The following is a 26,681-nucleotide window of genomic DNA, read 5'->3' as shown; positions in this document are numbered from 1 at the left end:
GGAGGGAGTGTGGCCTGGCCAACACACTGATTTCAGACCTCTCCAGAACTGTGAGAGAACACACTCCCGTTGTTTTAAGCCACACAGTTTGTGGCTTAATTTGTGACTCTGTTAAGGCAGCAATAGAAAACTGACACTGGATGATGATGTTCAGGAATGGTGTGGAGAGCCCTGGGGGTGGTTCTGTTCCATGCTTGTTGGATGCTTGGCATTTCTGGCCACCACCATGTATTTACTGAGAACGGACTCTGCCCAGTGACAGAAAATGGGTATGCCCCTGGTTCCTGTGCTCAGCTTAGCATGGGAGACAGGAGGCAGGAATACACGCAGCAGCTTCAGAGGCAACACCCGACAAGGCCAGGGTTGCTGGAGGTGTAGACTCCAGCTACACCCAAGCGGGGGCTGTGAATGCGGCCCCTGGTGCTCCCTCTGGTGCTCCCTGACAAATACAGCCCTGGGTGACAAAACCTCAGACCCCTCCCACTCAAATTCCAGTTTGATTCCGGATCGCCAGTGTAATAGTTGTGATTATTTTCTCACAAGGGTTACAGGACACCTTCTGATTAAGGCAAACGTCTTGTACATCAAAAGCTGCTCACTGTCACCCCTGGGCTTACTACGAATCATTCTCTCTTACATCTGTTCCCAAAGGGCCTACCTGGCACAGGCCAGCTGCTGGGCCCAAGTAATATGCTTTAATCAATGGTATTAAGCTTTTCCATGTTATGACATTTTAAGTAGATAATTAGACTCAAGTCACCAGGTGTCCAAGAGTTCGACTTCTGTATCTGGAAAATAAGTTTTGAAAACGCCCATCATGTACACATGTATGGGTATTTGTATTTCTATTGAAACCATCTGGCAACCCTGGTAAAATATAAAAGGGAATCTCTGATCTACAAGAAAAAACAAAGCTGGAGAGAAATGCAGGAGCTTTATTATAAATCATCAATATTCTTGAAATTAACAACTGATAAACTCACTTAGGCAAACAGTTTGGATTTAATGGTCTAAAGCCCACAGATGCATGCCAGATCTAGCTAAAAGTACATAAAAAGCACACCTCTGGAAATCACAGCCTCCCTCCGGCTGAAGACTGAGAAGCATTCAGCCTGCTTCTGGATTTCTGCAACGGCAGGGGCAGGGGTCTGCACGGGTCTGACCTGGTGTTGCTGGAGCGCAGCATCCCCTCCTGGGTGCTACTCCAAAAGGCAGGCTGGGAGGTACTTGCTGGGGTGTTCCACGGCAGCGCTGCTGACCAAGTTTGGGTCTCTAAAAGCCACCCTCAGTTTATACCAACTGATGGAAATAGGTGGCGACAGGGTCTTGAAGGGTACACGCCGGCTTCCCTTAAGTTGATTAGATGGGAAACCAAACACTGCCTTTCAAGTGTGAGGCTGTGCTGTGCTCCCTCAGGGAGGATGGGCGCTGGGTCTGACCAGGTCTGCCTCTGCCCTCACCAGCAGGCAGACGTGAACTGAACAGTACCAGAAAGGCTGGTGGTTGGCAGCTGCTCATGCATGGTTGCTGACCTGCAGCAGATCGGCTGTGGGTGAGCAGGACAGTCAGGCCCTCCACAAGCACCGTTCTGGAGTTTCGTCTGACTAGGCGAACCCTCTGGCTTTTCGGAGATGCAGGGTACTCTACTGCCACCAGCCAGTGGGCAGACTAGGACATCTCTAGACAGAAAATTCATCTAAAAATCAGAGGACAACGTGACGCACCCAAGTGACGATGGACCCAGGCAGCTGTGCACACGGGGTGGGAGGCGTTTGGAACAGTTAGACCCATCAGTGGACAGGTTTTTCTAGCACAAATGGAATGTGGTGTCTCATGTCCCTAGGGAAACAAGGGGCAGGTTTCTTATCTGCTCTTTCCAAGCTTTCAACTCTCTGGCTCAAGTGTCCCAGAATAAAGTAGAAGTCTATTCCTCCACCCTGGTCTGTGGTCACTTCCAGAACTCTGAAGTGGCTCAGGAGGTGATTCCTTAAGGCCAGCTTTGCTTGATTTCCTGGTGGAGCCTGTCTGGGCTGAGGCGATGCTGGGCTTCCCATGCCGGGATCTCATACCAGAAGTCCTCCCTCGGAGCTACCTGCCTCCAGCCTCATTTTTTGGCATGTTGACTCTTGGAATTGAGGGGCTATTTCTAAGATGCATGCTTTTTTTTTGAGACGGAGTCTCGCTCTGCTTTTTTGGCTTTTCTCATGGGTGCCTTATCAGCCTCTTTTTTGGCTTTTCTCATGGGTGCCTTATCAGCCTGCACAGAATCCCCCATCTCACGAGGGAGGGAAATTTGGCGTTGCTCTTCCCTGCCTCTAACGGTCTTTCTGAGGGGGCCGCCCAAACTGATTCCCTTATTTCTTACTTTCCCGCAGGTCTTAAGATTTTACTGTCCCAATACTAAAAAGCATGCAATGGCTGAGCTTTTCCCCTAACCTTAATCTCATCCTCTCAAATGTGTGCCTTCTTGTTTTTAAGACCACAGACAAGGATGTCAGGCGACTGCTGAAACAGAACTAAAGCTAAAAGTTTTTCTCAGATCTTGGCAAATCCCGCTAATGGCACCTCTAGGGGCGCAATCATCCTCAAACGACATCCAACTGGACTCCCCATAAACAAGGTTTGGGCTGGAGCGGTTTCTAGTTTTAAACATGGAAATGTAAGGCAAAGGACAGAGCACTTGGTTTTGCCTTAGATTTCCCAGCAGAGCAGGATTTGGGAGAAAGTGCTGGTTTTCTCTGTCAAGGAAATACCAAGTACAGTAGAGCCGCGGCCGCGGGGGAGGCTGGTGGGGTCCAGGCTCACTTGCGTGGCTGCTGGATGTGCTGGGTTCTTGGGGAAGGATGCTTGTCCATGGAGGCATGCGGCTTCTGGTGAGCCACCTGCGCGGCCGCCGGGGGGAAATCTTTGTCACCCTGTCAGGATACACAGAAAGCTCAGGTTGATCAACAAGAAGCATGGGGTTCATGGATGAGGAAGCCCCAGGCCAGTGCCCACCAGCGTTTCTGCAGGATGCATGGGGTTCATGGGTGAGGCGGTCCCCAGGCCAGCACCCAACAGCATCTCTGCAGGAAGCAGGGGGTTTGTATGTGAGGAAGCCCCAGGCCAGCGCCCACCAGCGTCCCTGCGGGAAGCAGGGGGTTTGTATGTGAGGAAGCCCCAGGCCAGCGCCCACCAGCGTCCCTGCGGGAAGCAGGGGGTTTGTATGTGAGGAAGCACCAGGCCAGCGCCCACCAACGTCCCTGCAGGATGCATGGGGTTCATGTGTGAGGAAGCACCAGGCCAGCACCCACCAGCGTCCCTGCGGGAAGCAGGGGGTTTGTATGTGAGGAAGCACCAGGCCAGCACCCACCAGCGTCCCTGCGGGAAGCAGGGGGTTTGTATGTGAGGAAGCACCAGGCCAGCGCCCACCAACGTCCCTGCAGGAAGCAGGGGGTTTGTATGTGAGGAAGCACCAGGTCAGCGCCCAACAGCATCCCTGCAGGAAGCATGGGGTTCATGTGTGAGGAAGCACCAGACCAGCGCCCACCAATGACCCTGCAGGAAGCATGGGGTTCGTGTATGAGGAAGCCCCAGGCCAGCGCCCACCAGTGTCCGTGCAGGGCAGGCATGGACTGTGAGTGGGTAAAGGAAGGTGGAAGCTTGTCCCCTGTGGGTGAGGGGGGCCCAGGCCATCAGAACCGGGGAATGGCAGGTGGTACTGAGGCCCACACACTGGCAGGACAGCAAGAATGCTCACTGGCTCTGCCCCATGCCGTGAGACACAGGAACACACGACTCCCACAGAACTGACTTGGATGCTGGGGGCTTTCTTCTGCTGCATTTGTATCTGTGACTATTTACATTGGGGGCAGGACAGAACCAAATCCAGGATCTTAAGTTCAGATGTGCCACCACAGCTGTGAGCCAGGCCTGGGGCGCTGGCCGGGAAGGAAATGCACAGGGCGCCTATGAGACAGAGCCAGGTTCGACCTGCCCAGTCTCATGAGGGACCCGCTATTTTCCAGAGGGATCAATGGGCTTCTGTGCCAACTGTGGGTGTGGCCAGAGTGGGGCCCACACGAGCAGGCTGGAGCCGCACTTCTCTGGCTGGCAGGTTGGCTGGCTATGGTCACAGCTCCACCAACAGTGGGCTGTCCCCAACACTGGCACTTTCTTCAGGCATCCTCTGATAAGAAAGTGAATGTCCTGAGTACAGCAGCCCTGTGGACGGCAATACTGTGGGCGTTCGCTGGCGGGGGTTCGCTGGCAGGGGTTCGCTGGCGGTGTTTCACTGATGGGTTTACTGGCGGGGGTTCGCTGGCAGGGGTTCACTGATGGGTTTACTGGTGGGAGGCCTGTGCTGAAGTCACAATGTTGGGTCTCACCAAAGGGTGGCTCTGGAAAGGTAAAGGATGTGACCCAAACTGTGAGTCTGGCCTGGGGTCTGCAGAAGCACCCTCTGGGGAAATGTGGCAACCAAGAGAGCCATGGCCACAGATAAGATGAGCAGTGGTGCTGGGTTATTCCAGGTAGAGTTTAATAAAACCAGAAGGAACCAGAAGACTCCATGCTGCCATGCAAAGGCCTCAAACCCACTGCAGACGCTCCCAGACTTACCCGGGCAATGACCCCAGAGATGAACACAGTGGGTTTAGGTGGACTGGAAAACAAGAAGGGAAAAGGCAGATTTAACAAAACAGTCCAAAAAAGGGGACACAGTGGCAGAGCCAGGCTGGAGGGCGTGGAGGCGGAATGGGGAGCGAACCTCTTCCTCTGCATTATTTGTTGTAATGACCACACTACGGGGCTCGGGAGCCTCCTTCTCCTGAGGCTAGTTCAGCCCCAAGTATGAGAGAGAAAGAGACTGCAGCCAACTACAAGCGAATTGCCAACAAGCACTTTCTATTTGTGCGTTTTTTAGAGACAGGGTCTCTGTCACCCAGGCTGAAATGCAGAGCCATGATCATAGCTCACAGTAGCCTCCACTCCTAGACTCAAGTGATCCTCCCGCCTCAGTCTCCTGAGTAGTTGGGACAATAGGCGTGCATCATTACACCTGGCTAATGGTTTCATTTTTGCGGAGGCAGGGTCTTGCTATGTTGCCCAAACTAGTCTTGAACTCCTGGTCTCAAGCCAACCTTCCACCTTGGCCTCCCAATGTGCTGGGATTACAGGCATGAGCCACCGTGCCCAGCCTATTTTTGTTTTTTGGTTAAATCAACACATTTTAACTGTGGGCAAGCCCAATTCTTTTGATTTAATGAGATCATGAAACAGGCGCTTCGCTAAAGCAGGGGAGAAGTAGCTTTACATGGCATGGACTTGGAGACTTTCTCACTGCCTCCTCAACCCTGGGCTTCCCCTTCCAGCATCCTCACAGGGCAGATTCCAGAGCCAACACAAACCTCCCATCCCCCATCAATCCCCGAGCATTACAAACATAAGGTCCTTGGGAAACGTGTCACCTCTTGACATGTTAACTCACACTGAGCTCACCCACACGGTGGAGTATTGAGGGAACGGATACAGTACCAAAGCAATACAGCCCAGTGTGAAAAAACAGAGAAGCCCAAACAGGCTCAAATCACCAGCAGGTCCACCACTGGGAAACACGGCTGTTAACACGGCGCTATCCTTCCAGGCTTTCCTTCTATGCATAGATGTACGTGCTTGTCTTCTTCTTAACTTTTTTCTTACAAAAATAGTCACACTGTTTTGTAATCTGTCTTCTGAACTAAGACTATGGTAAGCATCTCTCCATGTAATTATATACTCTTCTGTACATTTATTTTTGATGGCTACATGTGCCGAAATTTAAAAACATCAGGACACAGTTTAAGGTAGTGGATAAGGTGTGTGCACTTCCAAAATGGCTTCACCAAGAGGTACAGGCACCCAAGAGCAGGAGGTGAATACAAGGTCAGCCCAGCTGGGACAGCACGGTCCATCTGGAACACTCACGGAGGTGGGTGGAGAAGCAGCATCTCCCTCTTGGCTCAGTTTTGCTGAAGGCCAGCCCTGCTGGGCAGAGGGGGTAGAATTTATCCCTTGAGCTCCCCAGCCTGTCTCTTCCCAGCTCTACTTCTCCTCTGCTGCTGGTGGTCTTTTTAAGGAATCCACTTGTCTTAGTTTTGTTTTGCTGCAGGCAAAAGTCCCAGCATTCAGAAAGTTCACTGACTGTTTACTTCCCCAAAGAGTTTACCAAAAGCACCTGAAACTCCCCCAAGTAATTTATGTTACTTCGCAAGGTTAAGAAATTTCAAGTTTTACGAAGCAGCACAGAGATACCCCATACGTGACCTTGGTTTTATTTAGTGTTTGTTGTATGGTTACCAAGGTTGGATTTTCTTCCCCTTCCTTTACGTATATGATTTAGCTATAGGATTAATAGCCGGCCAGAGATGAGTAAGCTCAGCTCAAGTTTAAGCCCCGCCACATGGTATAACTGAATTCATTTTGATTCTTAAAGCACACCCTGCTGTGGTGCCTGATGCCACTAACAGGGGAGGGCTTCCAGGGATTCAGGCCAAGGAGTTTGCATCCAAAGCTCGGGAACTGTGGTCTGAATTCTAACGTTTTATAAAAGATTTGGAAAGGAATACAGAGATGGCAGCACAACGTTTCTTAAAGGCCTTTGGAATGTTCTTTTAAACATCTATGACAGCCTGAAGCAGGGATGGCCCCACTCTGGCAGCGAATCATATACTCTCATCTTCAACAAGGCACAGCCGTCTTTCCGCAGCAGGAGTGCACAGTGGCTTCCACTGTCTCCATGTCTTACTTGCTTTTTAATCTGTCGAGGCTCTGAAAGGCGGAAATACAGATCACCCCACTCCAGAAACTTGATAAAAATGTCATCCATAGATAGTCAATCTAGTAAGAATACATGCATAATAAAGGGAATTAGCTTCCCCATCAAACTGAGCCCTAAAAGGTGGCTGAGGAAGCTTGAGTAATTATGTACATATATAGGTAAACACCCTCCCCTCTACACACACACATACACACACACACACACACACACACACGTACCTTGTTTTATGGCATCGGCTTATTGCAGTTCACAGGTAATGTGTTTCTTTAGGAACTGAAGGTTTGTGGCAACTCTGCATAAGCAGGTCTATGGGCGTCCATCCTCATTATTATTATGTCTGTTATGGTGATCTGCGGTCATTGATCTTTGATGTTACTATTGTAATTGTTTTGGGGTACCACGAACTGTGCCCATATAAGATGGTAAACTTAATCAACACTTGTCGCATGTGTTCTGACAGTTCTACTGACCAGCCATTCCCTGTCTCTCTCCTTCTCTTCAGGCCTTCCTACTCCCTGAGACATAGCAATATTGAAATTAGGGCAACTAGCAACTCTACAATTGTCTACAATGGCCTAGAAGTGTTCAAGCGAAAGGAAGAGTCGCATGTCTGTCACTTTCAATCAAAAGCTAGAAATGACCAAGCTTAGTGAGGAAGACAAGTCGGAAGCTCAGACAGGCTGGTCTCTTCTACCAAATAGCCAAGTTGTGAATGCAAAGGAAGAGTTCTTGGAGAAAATTAAAAATGCTACTCCAGTGAGCACTGGGGTGAGTGACAAGAAAGTAAAAGAGCATTATTGCTGATACGGAGAAAGTTCGAGTGGTCTGGATAGAAGACAAGCCACAACATTCCCTTAAGTCAAAGTCTAATCTAGAGTGAGGCCCTAACTCCCTTCAGTTCTATGAAGGCTAAGAGAGGTGAGGAAGCTGCAGAAGAAAAGCTGGAAACTAGCAGAGATTGGTTCATGAAGTTTAAGGAAAGAAGCCATCTCCAGAAGACAAAAGTGCAAGGTGAAGCAGCAACTGCTGATGAAGAAGCTGCAGCAAGTTCTCTAGAAGATCTAGCTAAGATCATTGATGAAAGTGGCTACACTAAACAACAGATTTTCAATGTTGACAAAACAGCCTTTTATTGGAAAAAGATGTAATCTAGGACTTTCATAGCTAGAGAGGGGAAGTCAATGACTGGTTTCAAAGCTTCCAAGGACAGCTGACTCTTATTAGGAACTAATGCAGCTGATGACTTTAATTTGAAGCCAATGCTCATTTACCATTCCAAACATCCTAGGGCCCTTGGGAATTACGTAAAATCTACTCTGTGGGTGCTCTATACGTGGGATGACAGAGCTGGGATGGCGGCACATCGGTTCACATCAAGGTTTACTGCCTATTTTAAGCCCACTGTTGAGACCTACTGCTCAAAAAAAAGATTCCTTTCGAAGTATTACTGCTGATTTATAATGCTCCTGGCCACCCAAGACCAAGTATACAAGGAGATTAATGTTGTTTTCATATCTGTTAAGACAACATTCATTCTGCAACCCATGGATCAAGAAGTAATTTCAACTTTCAAGTCTCATTATTTAAGAAATAAGTAATTCACTGGTGGATTTGGGCAAAGTAAATTGAAAACCTTCTGGAAAGAATTTAGATGCCACTAAGAACACTCATGATTCATGGGAGGAGGTCAAAATATCAATATTAATAGAAGTTTGGAAGAAGCTGATTCCAACCCTCATGGGTGACTTTGAAGGGGTTCAGGACTTCACTGGAGGAAGTAACTGCAGATGTTGTGAAAACAGCAAGAGAACTAGGATTAGAAGTGGAGCCTGAAGATGGAACTGAATGGCTGCAATCTAGTGATTAAACTCCTCAAGGATGAGGAGTTTCTTCTCATGGATGAGCAAAGAAAGTGGTTTCTTGAGCTGGAATCTACACCCGGTGAAGATGCTGTAAACACTGTTGAAATAACAAAAAAGGATATAGAATATTACATAAATTTAACTGATAAAGCAGTGGCAGGGTTTGAGATGACTGACTCCATTTTTGAAAGAAGTTCTACCATGGGTAAAATGCCATCAAACAGCATCGTATGCTGCAGAGAAATCTTTCTTGAAAGGAAGAGTTGATCTATGTCACAAACTTCATTGTTGTCTTTTTTTTGAGAGAGAGGGAAAGAGTCTCACTCTGTTGCCCAGGCTGGAGTACAGTGGTGCAATGTCTGCTCACTGCAACCTCCACCTCCCCGGTTCAAAAGATTCTCATGCCTCAGCCTCCAGAGTAGCTGGGATTACAGGCGCACACCACCATGGCTGGCTAATTTTTATATTTTTAGTAGAGATGGGGTTTCGCCATGTTTGCCAGGCTGGTCTTGAACTCCTGGCCTCAAGTGATCTACCCACCTCGACCTCCCAAAGTGCTAGGATTGCAGGCGTGAACCACCACACCCGGCCTGTTGTCTTATTTTAAGAAACTGCCACAGCCACTTCAACCTTTAGTAACCACCAGCCCAATCAGTCAGCGGCCATCAACACTGAGGCAAGGCCCTCCACCAGCAAAAAGACTGAGCCTCACTGAAGGCTCAGATGATCATCAGCATACAGAATTTTTAATTGTTTTTTAATTTTAAATTAAGGTATGCACATTGTTTTTTAGATGTAATGCTAGACGTAATGCTACTGTAGACTTAATAGGCTACAATGGAGTGTAAACAAAACTTTTATGTGCACTGTGAAACCAAAAAGTTTGTGGGACTCACTTTATCGCAATATTAGCTTTATTATGGTGGTCTGGAGCAGACCCTGCAATATCTCTGAGGTCTGCCTGTACATATTCATTATTGAAAAGCAGACAAGCAAAAAAAGTTAAAATCACTTGTAATTCTGTATTACTGTGTGTATTTATAAAGACTGACACACGCACAGAATTACTGTCCCATCACAACTGCTGAATGGCCATGGAGACTCTGGGGGCTAAAGGAGATCCCACCTACTCACTACGCTGTGAGTAGGCCACCCTTTGCAGAGGTGGATGGAACTCTGGGCGCAGAGGTGCTGTCCAGCAGCAGGGTGCCAGCCTGGAGAGGCCTCCATGTTGGGTGTTCCTGACAGGCTCCTTGGTTGAGCCCAGTCCCACTATGTAGTAGCTACCACGGGAGGCTCTCTGGGGACCTGGCTATCAGGAGTCTGTTTCCAGCACTGGTCCCCTGTGTGCACTGATGACAGATGTCTGGAACTCAGGGACCTGCCACAGTCCCACCCTTCCTCCCTGCCCTCGGTGCTCCTCAGAGATGATGTCCTCTGGGTGTCTCCTGCATTGATCACGACAAGGGTGGGGTTCTATGCCTCGAGTATGTCCCAGGGGAAATGCATATGAACAGTGATGATACAAGATCATGACCACTCTACTCTAGCCTGAGTGCTGGAAAACACACATGGAAGCCGAGGCCAAGAACCCGACCTCTGACTCCCAGTTCACGCTGTTTCCTTTCCTAAACCCACATTTAGCACCTCACTCCCACATGAGCTGCTCAAGGACACTGTCCCATCACAACTGCTGAATGGCCATGGAGACTCTGGGGGCCAAAGGAGACCCCTAGGAATAAGAATGACCCTCCCCCCGCCGAGTCCCAGCTCATTCCAGGAGCGTCCAGGGCCATGGTTGCAGGTTGCAGATTCTAAGAGTCCACAGGAGGCATTCACAGATGGCGCTGTCCTTGCAAAACCCCAAATTTTACAGAGATAGATCCTTTGTGGTGAGCCATGACTGAATCTGCTGAGCTTTAGTGGCTTGCTGGATTCTGCTCATAAAGGCAGGGCATGTCAGTGAAAATCATGCTAGGCTCAGCATAAGAAATGTGCCTCTGCCAGCCATCGGGTGGTGCAGGGTGAGGTGAGGCCCGCTGGGTGCGGCGATGAGCCAGGGGTTGGTGTGCTTTGTGCTACATCCCATACAAAGTGGCCAGTCATTCTGCTGGATGTGGTGCTGGCGACTTGGCTGAGTGATGGCAAGACTGAGGGTCTGGCGCTGCAGTCAAAGGGACTCAGGACGGAAAGGCCATGAACTTGCCCTCGTGCACACCTTGAGGGCTGACTCCGAGCTGAGGAGCAGGAACAGGGAAAGTCACTCAGTGGCTTAGGTCAGAGCAGTCTTTTGGCGCACAACCATAACAGTGTGCCTTCCACTCAATTAACTTGGGGAAGAGCAACACGAAGACCTGAGACTTCATCCTGCACTGCTGTTCTTCAGCGCCCCCTTCTGTTTGGTGCCGGTAAGAAATAAGGCACTGAAAGAAAGAACCCCGTGTATCCAGCACTTCCACAGGTGAGGTCCTTGCTTTAAGACTGCACTTTTTACACAATATTCAAGAATTGTATTTCGTGAGAAAGTCTTATCGAGCCCCAAGAGGCAACTTGGTGGGAAGTGACAGGACACCAGACTGAGGAGTCTCCTTTAGCTCTGGTCTGCTCCAGGCAAATGTTATTCCTAAAGACAGTCCAAGCTCTCCCTCCCTTCTAACTTCGTTTAGAAACCCCAGTCAGCCCAGCAACTAATTACAAATTATTACCATTTTAGTCATTTTTAAGTATACAGCTCAGTGGCATTAAGTATATTCATAATATTATGCTATCATCACCTTTATCTATTTCCAGAACTTTTTCATCATTCCCAACAGAAAGTCTGTCCCCGTTAAACACTAGCTCCCCATTCTCTCCTCCTCCCAGCCCCTGGCCATCACCATGCGTTTAACTATCTTAGGGATCTCAGGTTAAGTGGAATCATACAGTACTTGTCTTTTTGTGTCTGGCCTATTTCATTTAGTATAGTATTGTCAGGGTTCATTTATGTGGCAGCATGTGTGGGAATTCCGTTTTGAGGCTGAATAACATTCCGCCGTACGGACAGACCACATTCTGCTTATCCATTTGTCTGCTGATGGACACATGGACTGCTGCAAATGGTGCAGCTATGGACGTGGGTGTATAAATATGTGCTCGAGTTTCTACTTTCAATTATTTTGTGTGTAACTCAGAAGTGGAATTGCTGGGTTATATGGTAATTCTGTGTTTAACTTTTTGAGGAATCACCACCCTGTTTTCCACAGCGGCTGTTCCATTTTAGATTCCCACCAGCAACGGACACGGGTTCCTATTTCCCCATATCCCTGCCAACACTTGTTGTTTTCTGTTTTGTTTTGTTTTTTTGGATAAAGGCTCTATTCTAATGGGTGTGAAGAGGTATCGTACTGTGGTTTAGATTTAGCAACTAATTTTTAAGAATAAGCTTCCCTGCCACAGAATAATAAGTATCAATCTGTATTGATCATTAATCATTAAAAGTCTTTATGAACCAAAAGTCCTCCCCCAAAAGTCTTCTCTCCTCTAAAACTGAAAAGGCCATAATCGGCTGTAAGGACATATGGCAGCTGCCCATGAAAAGATGGCAAAAGGCAGGCCTCTTCCAAGATGTCTAGCGGCGATATGTATCTTCACATCACTCGCACCGTGACGCAGCGTATGCTGCTGAAGGTTTCCATCAAGTTTGGCCCAAAGGCTTCAGAGCCCAATCCTTTTTTCCAACTATAATTAACAGTAACTTAAATTGGCAAATAATTATTTATGATGTTCATATAGTAAAAACAGTTACTAAACTCTTTGAGACATGGTAGCTTGAACAAAATCTCACAAGCGAGAAACCCCGGTCAAGAGTCTGGGTGTAAGGCTGTACAGGCAAAACACACCTATTTTAAATGCCATTAGGCTTCCATGCAAAGTATAACCTGCATTTCTCAAGTCTATAAAGTATGAGAGCTGCTTTGAGGATTTATTTGATCTGATGAAAATCATTCTGACAGATGCTGTTTTGAAGATGCAGCATTATTTTCTCTCAGGAAACAGAGAGAGTGAAAACTATCAACCCTGCCCGCCCCGTATCCTCAGGCCTTTCCTGACTTTAAAAATCACACTTATTTAAATGTAAAGGAACTGCAAGCCAGGCAGAATTAGCCAGGATTAGAATCCAGATAACACTTCCTATACACTAGCAGAAACTGCAGCTTTTTCACACCCAGACTAAGCAGCCACCTGCTGTGCGTGCACGTGGGTCTCTCTTGTCCATCTGGTAAGGACCACATCAAACTCTGAAAAGGACCCTTTGTCCTTAACAAAAGTTCACTATTTCCTATTTTCTAAATTTTCTTAATGAAGAAGATTTACACCGTATTGGCACTCTGTGGAAACTGCAGACAGGCAGGATGAAGTGCCAGAGACGCTCAGTGAGGGAGTAACCCTGCGGAATGCAGATCTCATCAACACTGAGTTTGATGGTCTCATCTTTAAATGAATGTGGAAAGGGCGGAGAAACCCAAATTCATAGTTTTAAAACTTCCCTAAACTCCCATACAGCAACTATTTAACTCAATATATTCAAATTACTGCCATCCCAACACTTAACTCATTAAAAATTGAGAAGACCTAACGTTCGTTTCCCTCCCTCGCCATCGTGGGGCTCTGACAGCGTGGTTTCTGCGCCAGTTCTGAGAGGGGTAAAGCGACGCGCTCTGTGAGTTAGGGCTGGACAGGAGGTTCGCTACCAGATAGACGGCTGCTGCAATTTACACCTTCATCCTTTTGCAGTCGAGAGCTTGAGGGCCTTCAGTGGGGGCCGCCTGGATGTCTCCCAGGGGCCCGGATTCTGTCTTCTTGCACTTAGTCCAGCGCCCATCCCAAGTCTAACGACTCTTCCACAGGACAGCCCTTTGATATTTGAAGAAGGTTACCACAAGCCCCCAGAACATCCCTTTCCCAGACTCAAAGGCATGATTTCAAATTCCTTCACTCTCTCAGCTATTCTCCCAACTGCATTCCAGTGTGGTTTCTAGAGTTTTGCCTAGAACTGTACGTGATACCCCACATGTACCTACTCAGTCCCCACAGGACACCGATATTGCAATAATACTTTCTCCTGGGCTACAGAGAGCAGGTCAGCCAAAAAATGAATCCGGGTGTCCCAAAAGGACCGACTGTTAATAATCTTCAAACAGAATTGCTACTGATAGGCAACCTGTGGACAAAGTAATTTCTATCTGCTGCCCTGCTCCAGCCTGGCTCACCATAGCTAGTTTTGTGGGGTCCTTACCCTTCTTCCCTTAACCCTGGGGGAGCTTCTGCACTCTTGGAAAAATGCAGTGCCCTTCTTCACCCCAAAATAGGATTCTGTGCAATAGCGAGGGGTCCGATGTGCATCTGACTGGTCAGCCTCTTCCTTCCCAAGCATCCTGGTAGGGATTAGGGTCAGCTTAGTTACCACGCAGTTGCATTCTGGGATGGGGAGAAACATGCACACACACACACACACACACACACCTGTGCACGGAGTATAGTGAAACTGGGAATCTGGTCAAGTCTCTGATCCCACTGAAAGTAATCAAAATGGCAGCAAAGGCATTACTGGAGAGTAGTATGTAACAGAATCATTTTCATGTTAGTTTTGACCTGGGTTCATGGAAGTCTACTCAAGTTATCCTCTGCAAATGCTGTCTCCTCTTCATGTAAATGTCCTCTATCAGTGGGAAGTGTGTATACACAAGGCAGGGACACATGGCCTTTAATAAGCCACTGGGGCTCTATTTTCCCTAAAGGATAGAAATGATCTCAGGTGATAAAAGTTACCGTTTACCAATCACCAGTATGTACTACGGACCAGCTGCTGAGTTCAGGCGCTCCCCTTAGAAGTGATGTATCTAACTCTCTTGGGCCTGTGAGGCAGGAGCTGTCCATTTCACAGATTAGAATGGTAAATCAGAAAGGGCCAGCCATTTGCCTGAGGGTTGCACAGTGATAAGTGCTGGGAACCAGACTTGGAACGAGGGCTGTACAGGGCATGTAATCTTGGCCCCAAGCCCAGTCCCCTCATTTTAAAGGGCTTAGCTGCCTCAAGTTTTAGCTTGCCTTCTGTATATGATTTAGAGACGCAGAGTTTTAAGGTAAGCAATCTAAATGTAACCTGAGAGTCCTTTATTCAACCAGACAGTACAATACATTCAAATCTACCTAAAGATTTACTTTCTGACTTGATAGTGGATTTTTTTTTTTTCCTGAAAAATGATCACTTAGGTCTCTAGCATTTAACTATCACACAAAGCACTTCCACATAAATCATTCGCTCATCTGAGTTCCTTCGGCAGGCGATGTTCCATTTGATGGAGGAAGAAATGGTGCTTCAGAGAGGCTGGAATCCTGCTTGGGGTCCTGGGGGCAGAGCCCGGGAGAAAGCGCAAGGGCTGTGCTCTTCGGTTGGGTTGCTGAGATCTCCACCATCTCAGACAACTCTGTTCCTCAGTCTTGGGAACAAAATGCAGGGGAGGCTTCAAACCATCCAACAGATCCAGAGGCAGCCGACAGGTCCAGAGACGATTCAGAACCACAGAAAGGAGGGACAGTGGCAAATGGACACCATGAGTGTGGGCTCTGGTGTTGGATGATCTAGGTTAAAATCCTGACTCTGCCAGGGACAAGCTGGTGAGCTGGTGTTTGGCTTTTCTGACGTTTAGTTTCCTTGTCTATAAAACTGGACAGCAACAGACCCTACCTCCTTAGGTGACTGTATACATGTGTACACACACACACACACACACACACACACACACGTACATACAGCAGAAAGCAACAGATTCTAAACAGGGTCGAAATAGAGTTTCAGAATTTGCTTCTGGGCTGCCTGGTGGGCTCTGTGCTTTCCTGAGGAGGGAAGGCAAAGAGACTGCTCTTCCAGGGTAATGACCTTGAGAACTGGGCTGCACCTCGAATCAAACCCTCTGTCAGTGCAGAAGAAAAGGCCCCTGGGCCTCGCCCACTGTGTGCTGATGAAAGGTAGTCACAGTGTGCGCTAAGCACGTGTGTAACAGAGAGGACATGACGCTAGAGCACTGCAGTGGGAGGACGGAGCACCCTCGATCAGCTTCTGCCCGCACAAAGTGACTGGGGCCGCGGGCCCTTCTCATGCACTGATGAAGGGGTGACTTAGGTTGCGGCCCAGCACAGGCGCTCATTGACTGGGAAAAGCAGTCTCCTCGTCCACTCTCCTCAGGAAAGCACGGAGCCTGCAGGGCAGCCTAGAAACAAATTCCAAAACTCTTGTTTTGACTCTGCTCGGAATCTATAGCTTTGCGCTTCCAGAGTTTATGGAAAATATAGTCCCACCTGGGGTGACTTTTTAAACATTTCCTAGTAAGTCGATGGAAAACAAATCCATTCCTGCCATTTTTAGTTCTTGAAATACCTTCTTGGCTTGGTCTTAATTTATTTGGGCTATTAATTTTCTGGACAGCAAAATAATAATTAGCATGGCTGGTGAGCAGAGGGAAACGTCTCACTCGACTGCACCCAGGCATTTCTGGGCAACGTCCTTCAGAGTGTGACAGGTGAAGCCGTCTCCCTCCTTCAGCCTGGCTTCAGCACTGACAACATTCCCACAAGATGGCACTGCTGGTCCTCTCAGCCCGTGAAGGCTCCGGCCAGCTCGGCCACCGCGAGGAGAAATGGAACCTGGCCAGGCACTGCGGGCAAGGGCTACTGGCACCTAGACACGAGGTGCCCCTTCTCCCCAGGAGTGGCTAATTGTCACATGAGTCCGACCAAAGGTATATAGAACTCAACTCCAGCGCTGCAAACACAATTCTAAACCCGAGAGAAAATAACCTGGAACCTAATTCCTTCTAAATTTGGTATATGACATTTATAAAATGTTTCAAAAGGGCACAGCCACAGGCGCTCTTCTAGGGGAGAATACTTGAGTTCGCACTGGTCTAACAGCACCTTCTTTGCAGTGAGGTGGTAGCGTCATATGACTGGAATCAGTGTCTTCAAATCCCTCAGTAAAGAGGCTGCGACAGCAATCTGCCCCTTCCTCAGACCTACTGTTTCCAGGACACTGTGATTTCAGGACAAAACCTCACCCCAACCTGTTCTTCTGGGTCTGGGTCAGGTCTGGGTCTCTGTGGGAAGGATGCTGTCATTTGGGGGTCCTGAAATATTTCTCTCCAGGTAGCATTCCACCCACAGATGGTTGGCTAATTGTTGATCCAGATGTCAAAACTTCACAGAGATTTTTTTTTAGTTAGGAAAGGCTAAAACCCCAAGTTCTGAGTGTGTAGGATGAACAGGGCTCATCAGTAGATGACGTGTTCCACACTCTGCATGCGCCACAGACTGGGCGTCTAGTTTAAACAGGCGGGGACCTTCATTTTCCCTCTAGACACAGCTCTAGAAAGCTCCTGTGGGCCCAGCACTCTACCCGTCCCAGACCACTTCAGCGTCTGGCGTGTGGCTCCTCCCTCCCCTCCTCCTGCTCTTCCTTATTCTACCTATTTCCCCGGATGCAAAGAAGGGGAAATAATGAGAGGAAGTGTTAATTACCCTTCTTACATCTTATGGATTTAATACGTACTGATGGTCCTGCACCACTGAGAGTCTCAAAATTTATCACACATACAGGAGCGACCACATCTGAGGGGCACGGCCCAGGCACCGCTTCCTGACAGTGAGGGAGGGAGTAGGGGGTTAGGGGGAGGCCTCAACCTGGTGTAGAAATCCCAGACATTCTGCTGCCATCTCTACAGGAGTCAGAGGCGATTCAGAACCACAGACAAAAGCAGTGTCATGGCACGTTTGAGGGCCTGGGCTTAGCAAACAGATGGTTCTGAGGTCAAATCTCAGTTCAGATGAGCAGCCTCTCAAAGCCTCAGTGTCCATCTGTAAGATGGGAATGATTCCTACTTTGTAGAATAGGGAGTTTAAATAAAATAGTATATTCACTGTGTTTGGAATAGACATCCACTGACAAGCTCATGTTTAGTGGCGATAAGTAATGAATTAGTTTCCTATGTAAAGACAGTCTAGTCATTGCTTTTTGTCCTCTAAAGCATAACACTTCCTTTCTCTCTCTCTCATTTCTTTCAAGTCTGGGGAATTTCAGAGTTTCTCAGGGCTTCTTTGAAGAATGCCAGTGTGCCCACCTTGAGTTTCCTCACTCCTTTGTTCTAAGCATTGCACGGTGCCATGGGGCAGGGTTTGAGGACATTACTATGAGAAAAGTTTCCCCCAGCACCAAAGAGTGGGAATCCCTGTCCACCTCCACTCCTAAACAATTCAAACACTATAAAGCAGCAAAAATGGCTGCTTCCTTTACTTAATGAAATGTTCCAGAGAAGATAACTTTTAGGAAGAATGTAGGTTATCGTTAAAGGCAAGGGGCAAATTTTAAAAAAAGTGTGCACATTTAACTACATGGCAACATGGAAGATACTGGGGGGAAGCCCCCCTAGGTGTAGCTCCAAAGCTACACCATTGGGAGACTTTGGCTGTAGGTGGGCCACTTCTAAAGATGCTAGATCAGGTGTTGGATACAGTCCTTTGCAGGATTCAGAAAGGCTCCTGGCACCGCCCTAGGAAGTGCCTGCTCACCGTGCTTTATTACATGGTTAGCTCGTTACAACGGAGAGATGCGCGGCTGTCCAGCAGGGCTGAGGACAATTGGTATGATGATTAGTCTGTATAACAATCATCTATGTATTAAAAACTTTACAAGTTGCTTGATTTCAGGATGTAACATTTACCCTAAAAACGGTTCCATCTTTGATTCCAAACACGTCCATGTGTTAGAGTCATTCTTGGGAATTTCAATTATGGGAAGGTGCTGGTGACTGCTCAATGCTGATTAGACAGATGCTTTAAAAATCACTCTATTAATTGTCTATATTTTGAAATGCAATCTTCAGGGTCAAGGGTCATATGATAAATGGTATAATTTTTGGGAGGTGGGTGTCCATGGTTCAAAGTACAAAGTATGTATTTTAAATAGGATAAAACTATGATGATTCTAAAAGGGAAAATGATCATGTAGGTAGAAAAAATCCAACAAGACAACTGTCAATGGAATTCATCTTAGAAAGAAGCACACACTAATCCAATACCAGAAATCTCATCTGGTCTGAGTCTACTTCCATCTCCGGAAGCACAGGTGGCTGACCTTCAATGGGATCAGCTGTCACTAGGACGTTTTCATGCAGAACCAGCAACAGAATTAGAGAGATGCCAGAGTTAACTTGTAATGAGGATACTTTCCAGCCAGGTATCTCTTAGTCACGGAGCTATGCATCTAGCAAGAGTCAAAGCATGGCCTGGGAGAACCACGCACAGTGTGGGCTCAAGTCAGGGACACTGCATGATGGAGGAGGGCTTTCTGATTCCTCTGTGGCTGGATTCACCAGGAATTATATCCTTAATCCACCTTTCCCACACACAGCAGGGAGGGAGTTGGTGAGCTGAGAGCACAGCTACTCGCCAGCCAGCCAGGCTGACACAGTAAGTGGCCTCAGTGGTCTCTGGATCTGCAAATTCAGCTGCTACCTGATTGGAAATGCTAGCTCTGCAAGCCCTCCTAAGGCCCCTCCTCAGATCATACCAAGACTTGGGCCTTTTCCAGACTTAGCAAAACAAAAAACAAAACAAAACAAAAAAAAAAACGAGAGAGAGCAGGGTCAAATAGGCAGAAAACTAAACCCACAACCAATTCTGTTCACTTTTCAAAACCAGCTAGTGAGTTAGGACAACTTACATTCAACCCAACAGCCCTACCTTCACCCACGTTTATAGCAAACACTGCAGAATATTAGAATAGCATGGGAGCACAGTAGGGCAGGCTGTGGTATAGACCAGCATCAAAGTCCCCTAAAGTTTGGGTTTCGAGAAAATGTACTGTGAGTCACTAATTAGAGTCTTCACCGACTCCCTGATATTGACTATTCATGATGCCCTGATCTCTAGTGACTGGGTCTCTCCTGGGTAAATTAATATTCAGGGCCCTAAGGTTTATTGTGGTTTATTTATTAGTTGGTTTCATTCATTTATTCACACACATACTATATATATATACATATGTAGATGTCATTCTATCAATCAATCATCTATCTGTCAACAAAAGTTCTCTGAAAAAGGAATTTGGAGGAAAGAGACTTTATTCCAGTGAACAGTTTGCAAACCAGGAAGACACAGCCTCCAATATAAAATGAAGGTATGTTCCAAAGAACAAAGGAAGGCTTGGGTTTTAGAGCAAAAGTTCCTACCCAGGTTCCCAATCAGGTCTGTTAATTCAAATTTTAAAAATGGGGCCAGGCGCGGTGGCTCACGCCTGAAGTCCCAGCACTTTGGCAGGCTGAGGCGGGCGGATCAGGAGGTCAGGAGATTGAGACCACCCTGGCTAACACGGTGAAACCCCATCTCTACAAAAAATACAAAAAATTAGCCAGGCGTGGTGGCGGGTGCCTGTAGTCCCAGCTACTTGGGAGGCTGAGGCAGGAGAATGGCGTGAACCTGGGAGGCGGAGCTTGCAGTGAGCCGAGATCGTTCTACTGCACTCCAGCCTGGGTGACAGAGGGAGACTCTGTCTCAAAAAAAAAAAAAAAGAAGTTTGCTTAGTTCTGATTGGCTGATACAGCTGAGCCCTGGTTGTTTGGTTCAGGTGAGCGCTAAAAGTCCCAAAGATAAAAAGGTGCAGGTTTTGGGGGAAATTCAGAGTACCTGTATGACTCCTAGTCAGCAAATGGCCACTTGGCTCTATTTAAAATCTGGACCTAGTGAGCCACTAAGGATCTATATTAGAAGACTGGCCCTTCCAGGTTCACATTTGTTCACATCTACCCACCTACCTACCTACTTACCTGTCTGTCTGTCTATGGTGTTTATAAGTATCAAGCATGCCTGAAAATAAGGAAGCATTTGCACAATCTCTAGAGCATTTCCTACTTTTCCTGCCTGTCCAGTTGCTAGAGGGACATAAGAGCTTGTCTCTGCTTCTTATCACTGTCACCTTCTTCCTCCTCTCCACTAACAGGCATTTGGTGTTCACAAGCTGTATAGGATGCTGGGTTAGGGACTGAGGTGAAGATTGGTCCCAGAGGGCTCCCTAAATAGCAAGAGGCCATCAGGCCACACCTGTGAGGTTTCCCAGAAGCTAATGCAAAAGCAGATCACCATGGGTTTCTGGAAACGTGGGCTGTCTCTGTTTTGATGTGGCCAGTCTCCGTGGCAACCACATGAAAACTAAGTATGTCCTTATCGACAGGAAGGACTTCCACAAGACTGATCCTCATCAGGGATGAGAACTCCCCCACAGCTGCTCCTGAGGACATATAGGGAACCACAGAATCTCTGTGAACTTGGCGAATGAGCCTTTCCAGAGAGGAATGAAAGGGTAGGGGCAGGAAGTAAGGGGAATGTCCAGTGTGTGCTGCACTAGGCCCCAGGCCCACAGCTCTCACTCCCACCTGCTTCTCCCAAAGGTTCCCTGCGGCCGGGGGGGGGGGGGGGGTCCCCTACCTTGAGGCAGCTTCCTTTGCTTTCCATGGGGCAGTCAGATAACATGCTTTACCACCAGCAAATCTCACCAGTGAAGATATCCATATGCCTTGTTATTTACAAAGTGAGGAGGCAGATGCTGGATGATGGACAGAGCAAGCTGCGACCTGGAGAACTCCTCTCCGAGCTGAGATGCACCTGGAGGGCATGGCCTCCAGCACGAAAAGGGTAACCAGAATGGAGCTCTGGGTGGGCCCCTCCACGGGCAGGATGTGACATGCTTCTAGGGAGCATTAGGGCTCAATGGAAACTTTCCACTAAGACATCAGAGGGGAACTGATTTGTAGTGTTTAATCCTCACTTTGAGGTGGTATGCATGAGTAGACATCTACATGACAGCCTTCCTTCTTCCACATGGCTGGGCAGGTAAGTCCACCCATCTGACTTCTGAGACCCACTAGAGAAGTGACAGAAAGTGCAAGAACAACACAAGTGCATTTCAGGAGAACTGCCACTACCATCTCTAAGGACAGCCCTGCAAATGTTAATGAATTAGAATGCAAACTAAGGTTGGGGCCAAAGAAGGAACTGGAGGCTCTTTGTTCTCCTTTTCACACCTGCTGGGACCTGTAGGAAGGGGAGTCTTATTAGGGATGGAAGAAGGGAAGGACATTTTCAGTTGAGGCACAGGTTCTGGTGGGGAGCTCTCACTGGCACTGTGGAGCCCCAGGGGCAGTGTGGATGTGTGGGGCATGGCAGTCAGCATGCATGGATCTGTGCTCACCACCACTGTGCCTGGGCCCTTCTATCAGGTAAAATATTCACTGAGCAACCACCCAGTGCTAGGTGCTGGAGACCCAGGAGCGACCACCCAGATGGGGCCAGCCCTGCTGGGGTATGAGGGTGCTGGGCTCTCTGCAGCATTACAGGACTCAAGGCTGACTTGAACTGCTTTGCAAACTAATCCAGGGCCCTTGTTTCTCTGGGTCACTGCTATAGGTAAGATGGCCCTATGGTTTTACATTTTGTTATCTCAAACCAGAACACACTGGCTGATCAGCACAAGAGAGAATGTGTGAAACCAGACCTTTCCCAGAAAAGCTGGGCCATGTGGCCCCTGCTCTGAGTAGCCGGGTGTGAAATGCCTGTGTCTGTGCTGTTCCATGCATCTGATGAACAAGCTGTCACCTTAGAAACCAAAGGGAAGAAGCCTACATAGAGGTGAACACCCAGGAGGCAAACCATGGCATCTGGCTGGGGCATGTGGGTACTTGGTCAAGACCTGAAGCAACCGTTGGCTATGAGGGTTTATTTTCCAAGGAAACAAAAAACGCAGTGTTTAAAGTGAGATACACGCATAAAGCACCAGAGAAGTCATCTGCCTCTGTGTTGCTTGTTTAATAAAGGCAGGTGAAGATGGAACGGGAGCACTAACTCAGAACACTGATTTAAAAGAAGTCAGCTGTATCACAGAGAATGCAAGTCAAAGAGGAGTTCTTTTCAAGCTCAAGATGCAATCTGCTGCTTTTCCTCAGCATTTGCCTCAATAAGGAACCAATTTGAATATTTTTAAACCCAGCATCTTTATGGTTCAGTAACGGGGCTGAGAGTGAGCCCTAAAATGGTTTTCAAGGATATAAGTACAAACATACTGTGCACTGTAGTTTCCAATAATGATTGCAATGTGAGATGACATTGCATTTGTCTTCTATCATTTTCTTAAAATAAATAAATAAATAAAAAGGTGGGGTGGGGGGGTGCAACCAATCCCCTGCCATCTCCTCTCCGACCAGTAGAGGGAGAATGAACTTCATTCAGGGCAGCAAATTAGGCCTCAAGTTATCCCTAGGATGGTGGTTATATCCCTGATTCCCCGGGACAGTCTGGGTTCAGGCATCCGTCCTGGTGTTATTACTAGTAGTGCTTTCTTTCACTGTCAAAGCATGTCAGACTAAATATGCTGCATGGTCACTCCAAGCTGAGACACGGAATTCTGGTATGATCCTCAACTTTTCCGAGGCTCTTAAGTTTCATTTTTCATGGAAGAAATGCTCGGATTGCCTGTGCTTGGTTCCACCTTGATACTTGAGCCAGCTGATAAACAGCAACTTCAAGACTGGCTCATGTTCTCTTTCCATCACTTTCCTGCCCCTCCAAGGGCAGGACTTATACTTTCCCAGCTGTGTTTCCACAAGAACTTCCCACTTATCACAACATGGCTTTAAGCTTCTGCACGCATGACTCCCCTTCAAGGTCGAGGACCATCCATGGTGGAATTTGTTGTGTGCCCAGCGCCTGGCACATGGTCTGGTGCACACATATATTCAACAAATGCTCTGAGCACCAAATGACATCATTGGTCAATGACCCTCAGCTTAGCACAAGTTTGTGGTCGTGGCCAGGCAGTGAATGAACCAGGGTGCTTAGCTGGGACTGTTTGTTGCTCATTTCTTAGGAATAAGTAACTCTCATGCCCTGCTCGCCTCAAAGGCTTGCAAAAGAGCGATTAGAGATAGTGGATTTATTTTTGTGACCTGACAATCTGGCTGTGCTGGATCTGCTGGCTATGGGGTGATATCTGGAGTCCCCAGGCAAACGGGCTCTTCCTCCAGCTTTTGCCAGACTGACCTGGAAGATTAGCTTTTCTCCCTCTTTAGAGGGAGCTCAGGCTAACAGGTACTTAAGATCTTTTCAAGTCAAACTTGAGAATGGTGATAGAACCATGAGTTGAAGCTTAAATGATAAAAACAGTAAGCTAGAGGCAGTACGGAAAAGAGGAATGGGGTGTTATCAAAGAACACATTCACGAGCCTGAATTAACAAATTGAACAGGAAGAACCCCATCTACCTTCTTTATGGCAACTCCTGGCAGCTGCCAACAATAGCTGGATGCCTTTGCAACACTCTTGCCTAAACCAGAGAAAGACTAAGGATCAAAGGTAGCTCATCTTGTAAAGAAAACATATCTTTTTAATAAAGTGCGATGCCACTCATGACCAAAAATACCCATGCAAAAGAGACAGTAACATGCAGACAGATGTGCACCCTTACCCTGAGCAGAGACGATCTGGCATGCCTTGCCTCCTCAGCCAGAGTCTCAAATGCCTGAAGGGTCCGGGTCTTAAGTTTTCAACTTTTGTCTCCTTACCTAAGGCTACCCCACAATTTCTGGGTTTAGTCATCGGCAAGTGAGTGTTGGCAAACAGCCAGTTTCTGTTGATTTCCCCTTATCACCAAGCACCTGGGAGCAGGAGCCAGCTGCAGGCTCTGTGAGGAATGACTCACTCTGGGCAGCAGGACACACCTTACAAAGCAGGGGTGCTCCCAAAATAGGGAGCTTACTTGTTGGGACACAGAAAGATGTTTTTCCCTTTAGAAACAATATGGATGATGCAAACAATATGGTCCCTAAACTGTCTCAGAAGACACGCGATCCAAGCGTAGGCTGTGAAACGCTAGTGTGCTAGCCTTGGGGCTGAGAGCTGGGCCTGGCTGGCTGTGGGCTTCTACAGAGTAGCTGCAGCCCTATGCACAGGCAGGGGGCTGTCACCGACTCCTGTGTGGGCAGGTCTGTTTACTGCGCATCAGGTGCTTTAAGCTTTGGAACAACTGTGTAGAGTTCTATTTTAGTATTCCGGAAGCATCACTGAGGAAGTAGTCCAGTGAAGTTAGCTCTAAAAAAACTCTTTTCTCTATTAATTAAAAGAAATATACCAAAGGATCCATAAGGGATGAATAAATTATTAAACTATTAAGAAGCTGCTATAAATATGCAGTGTTAATTCAATAATTCATAACAGACTAGTATAACAAGATTTTTTAAGGCTCATAAAATACTGCTGGCTTTGGCGGTAGCTAGTGTCCTGGGGTGCATGCCAATTGCTTCTGTACACAGCAGCCTGGGTGTGGGGGGCACAGGGAGCCTCCCCTGGCTGGTTGCCCACCCAGGGACCCCCGTAGAGGAGAGCACAGGGCCTCGATGGGGGGATGTGCCTTCACGGCCTCTCCAGCCTGGCTGGGGCCAGGCACTGGCTTGTCTCTGTAGCTTCACAACAAATGCAGCAGCGGTGAGGATGCGGAGAATCCACAGCACCACGCTGTGACCGAGAGCAGCATCCCGAGGGCTGGGCAACCTCTCGCCTGAACCTGGGAACAGGAGGTCCTGCCTGTCAAATACCAGGCCAGCCTGGTGACCTTCATCTCCACAGGTGCCTCTGTACCCTAGTTTCCTTCATAGTCCCCGATCTCTTCTACCTGGAGCCCTTGGGGCTACATAGATTTCAGAATTGGGGACTTTTTAAGTTTTATAAAGGTAACATGTCATAAAAATCATATATAGTGAACAGCTCTAGAGGGACTTGGGCAGCACCCCATATTCAAATCCATTCATTTTTCTACAGCAAAATGTATGAATATTACACTAAGTAGGATTCAGGGACCATAAATAGCCTCACATCAGTTCAAGTTTTGCCACCATGGGTTTCACTGTGAAAACACGAAGCCCTCTGCAGTTTTCCGAGGGCTCTGGAATGTGTATTCGCTTGCCCTGGAGACATGGGCACTTTCCGCTCACCACTTCCTATGCGTCTCTGTGCTGTCGCCCAGTCTGTTGCCAAGAAAGGGAAATGGATTAGAAACAGATAAGACAGTAAAACTGTCAGGAGGTAAAAAGATTACTCCTGGATTACATGGAGATGCCATGGTCAGCTCTATACACTTATCTGTATAGAGTAAAATTGAATTCATCCAATTAAGTGAAACCCTTGGCAAAGCAGAACAGAACACATGCAATCAGGGAATTTCCTCCAAATTGTATCTTGGCCTTTTCTGGGTCAACAGAACTGAGCACCAATACCTGTCTTCTGTTTGTGCGGCCTTTCACTGATTTCAGAGCCCACTGCCTGTGGTCCCTCAGTCTTTCCTGCGCAGTGTACAGGGCCAGGAGCCCACAAGCATCACTGATCTCCTTTTCATACAGGTGAGGAAGCAGCTTAGAGGAAGACAGTCCCTGTGGTCACGGGAATGGGAGGAAGTGGAGCCAGGATAAGCACCTGGGTCCTCAAATTCTCTGGCAAGCTCTGCTCTTCCTACACCTGTCGGATGCACAACCTCAGAATTGTGGCCCAAAATACATTCTGCCTGGCTCTCGTCCTGCAATGCAATTTGAGTAACCTGTGGTCAACTAAATTCTGGAAGCACTACTTCCTGCGTCCTCCTCTGAGAGACTGAAATGCCCCTTAGTGTACTGGGGCTCTGAGCCATCTTAAGGAAACCAGATTAACTTCATTTCACCCATTTCCTGAGTGTGTTTGAATAAGGAAGCCTTTTGGGCAGAACTTCCATTAGCATCAATCCACTATGGCCCACACTACAGAGGGCTATGAGACAGGTATTAAAGGCAGAGTTTAATTGTGTTCCACATTTTATGTAGAGGTAAAGATGGCTTACACGTTTTGGAAAGAGTTTTACCTCAGAGGCTAAAGAGGGGCCACAGTGATCTACAGCGGAGGCCCCGGGCTAGGGAATCCATT

General features: G+C 47.7%; 1 protein-coding gene across 2 annotated transcripts in view; it reads right to left on the bottom strand.

Annotated features, from left to right (window-relative positions):
* Positions 1 to 915: 915 nt before the first annotated feature.
* The window catches only part of DAP (death associated protein), a 76,656-nt gene continuing 50,890 nt past the window's right edge, over positions 916 to 26,681 (bottom strand). Inside the window, exons 3-5 of one of the 2 annotated variants that reach the window (XR_012092814.1) lie at positions 4,600 to 4,642; positions 2,258 to 2,915; positions 916 to 2,221 (exon numbers count right to left, since the gene is read on the bottom strand). Coding sequence is in view for 1 of the 2 variants with exons in the window: in XM_007961216.3 (XP_007959407.1) it covers positions 2,802 to 2,915; positions 4,600 to 4,642 (157 nt within the window). In the remaining variant the exon portion in view is untranslated. Of the gene's footprint in view, positions 2,916 to 4,599; positions 4,643 to 26,681 lie in introns of both variants that reach the window. The other variant, XM_007961216.3, reaches the window with a different exon arrangement.

This window comes from Chlorocebus sabaeus, chromosome 4, assembly GCF_047675955.1.
Source record: "Chlorocebus sabaeus isolate Y175 chromosome 4, mChlSab1.0.hap1, whole genome shotgun sequence".
In the NCBI taxonomy this organism is placed as follows: Eukaryota; Metazoa; Chordata; class Mammalia; order Primates; family Cercopithecidae; genus Chlorocebus; species Chlorocebus sabaeus.
This window is presented reverse-complemented; position numbering and strand designations above follow the sequence as displayed.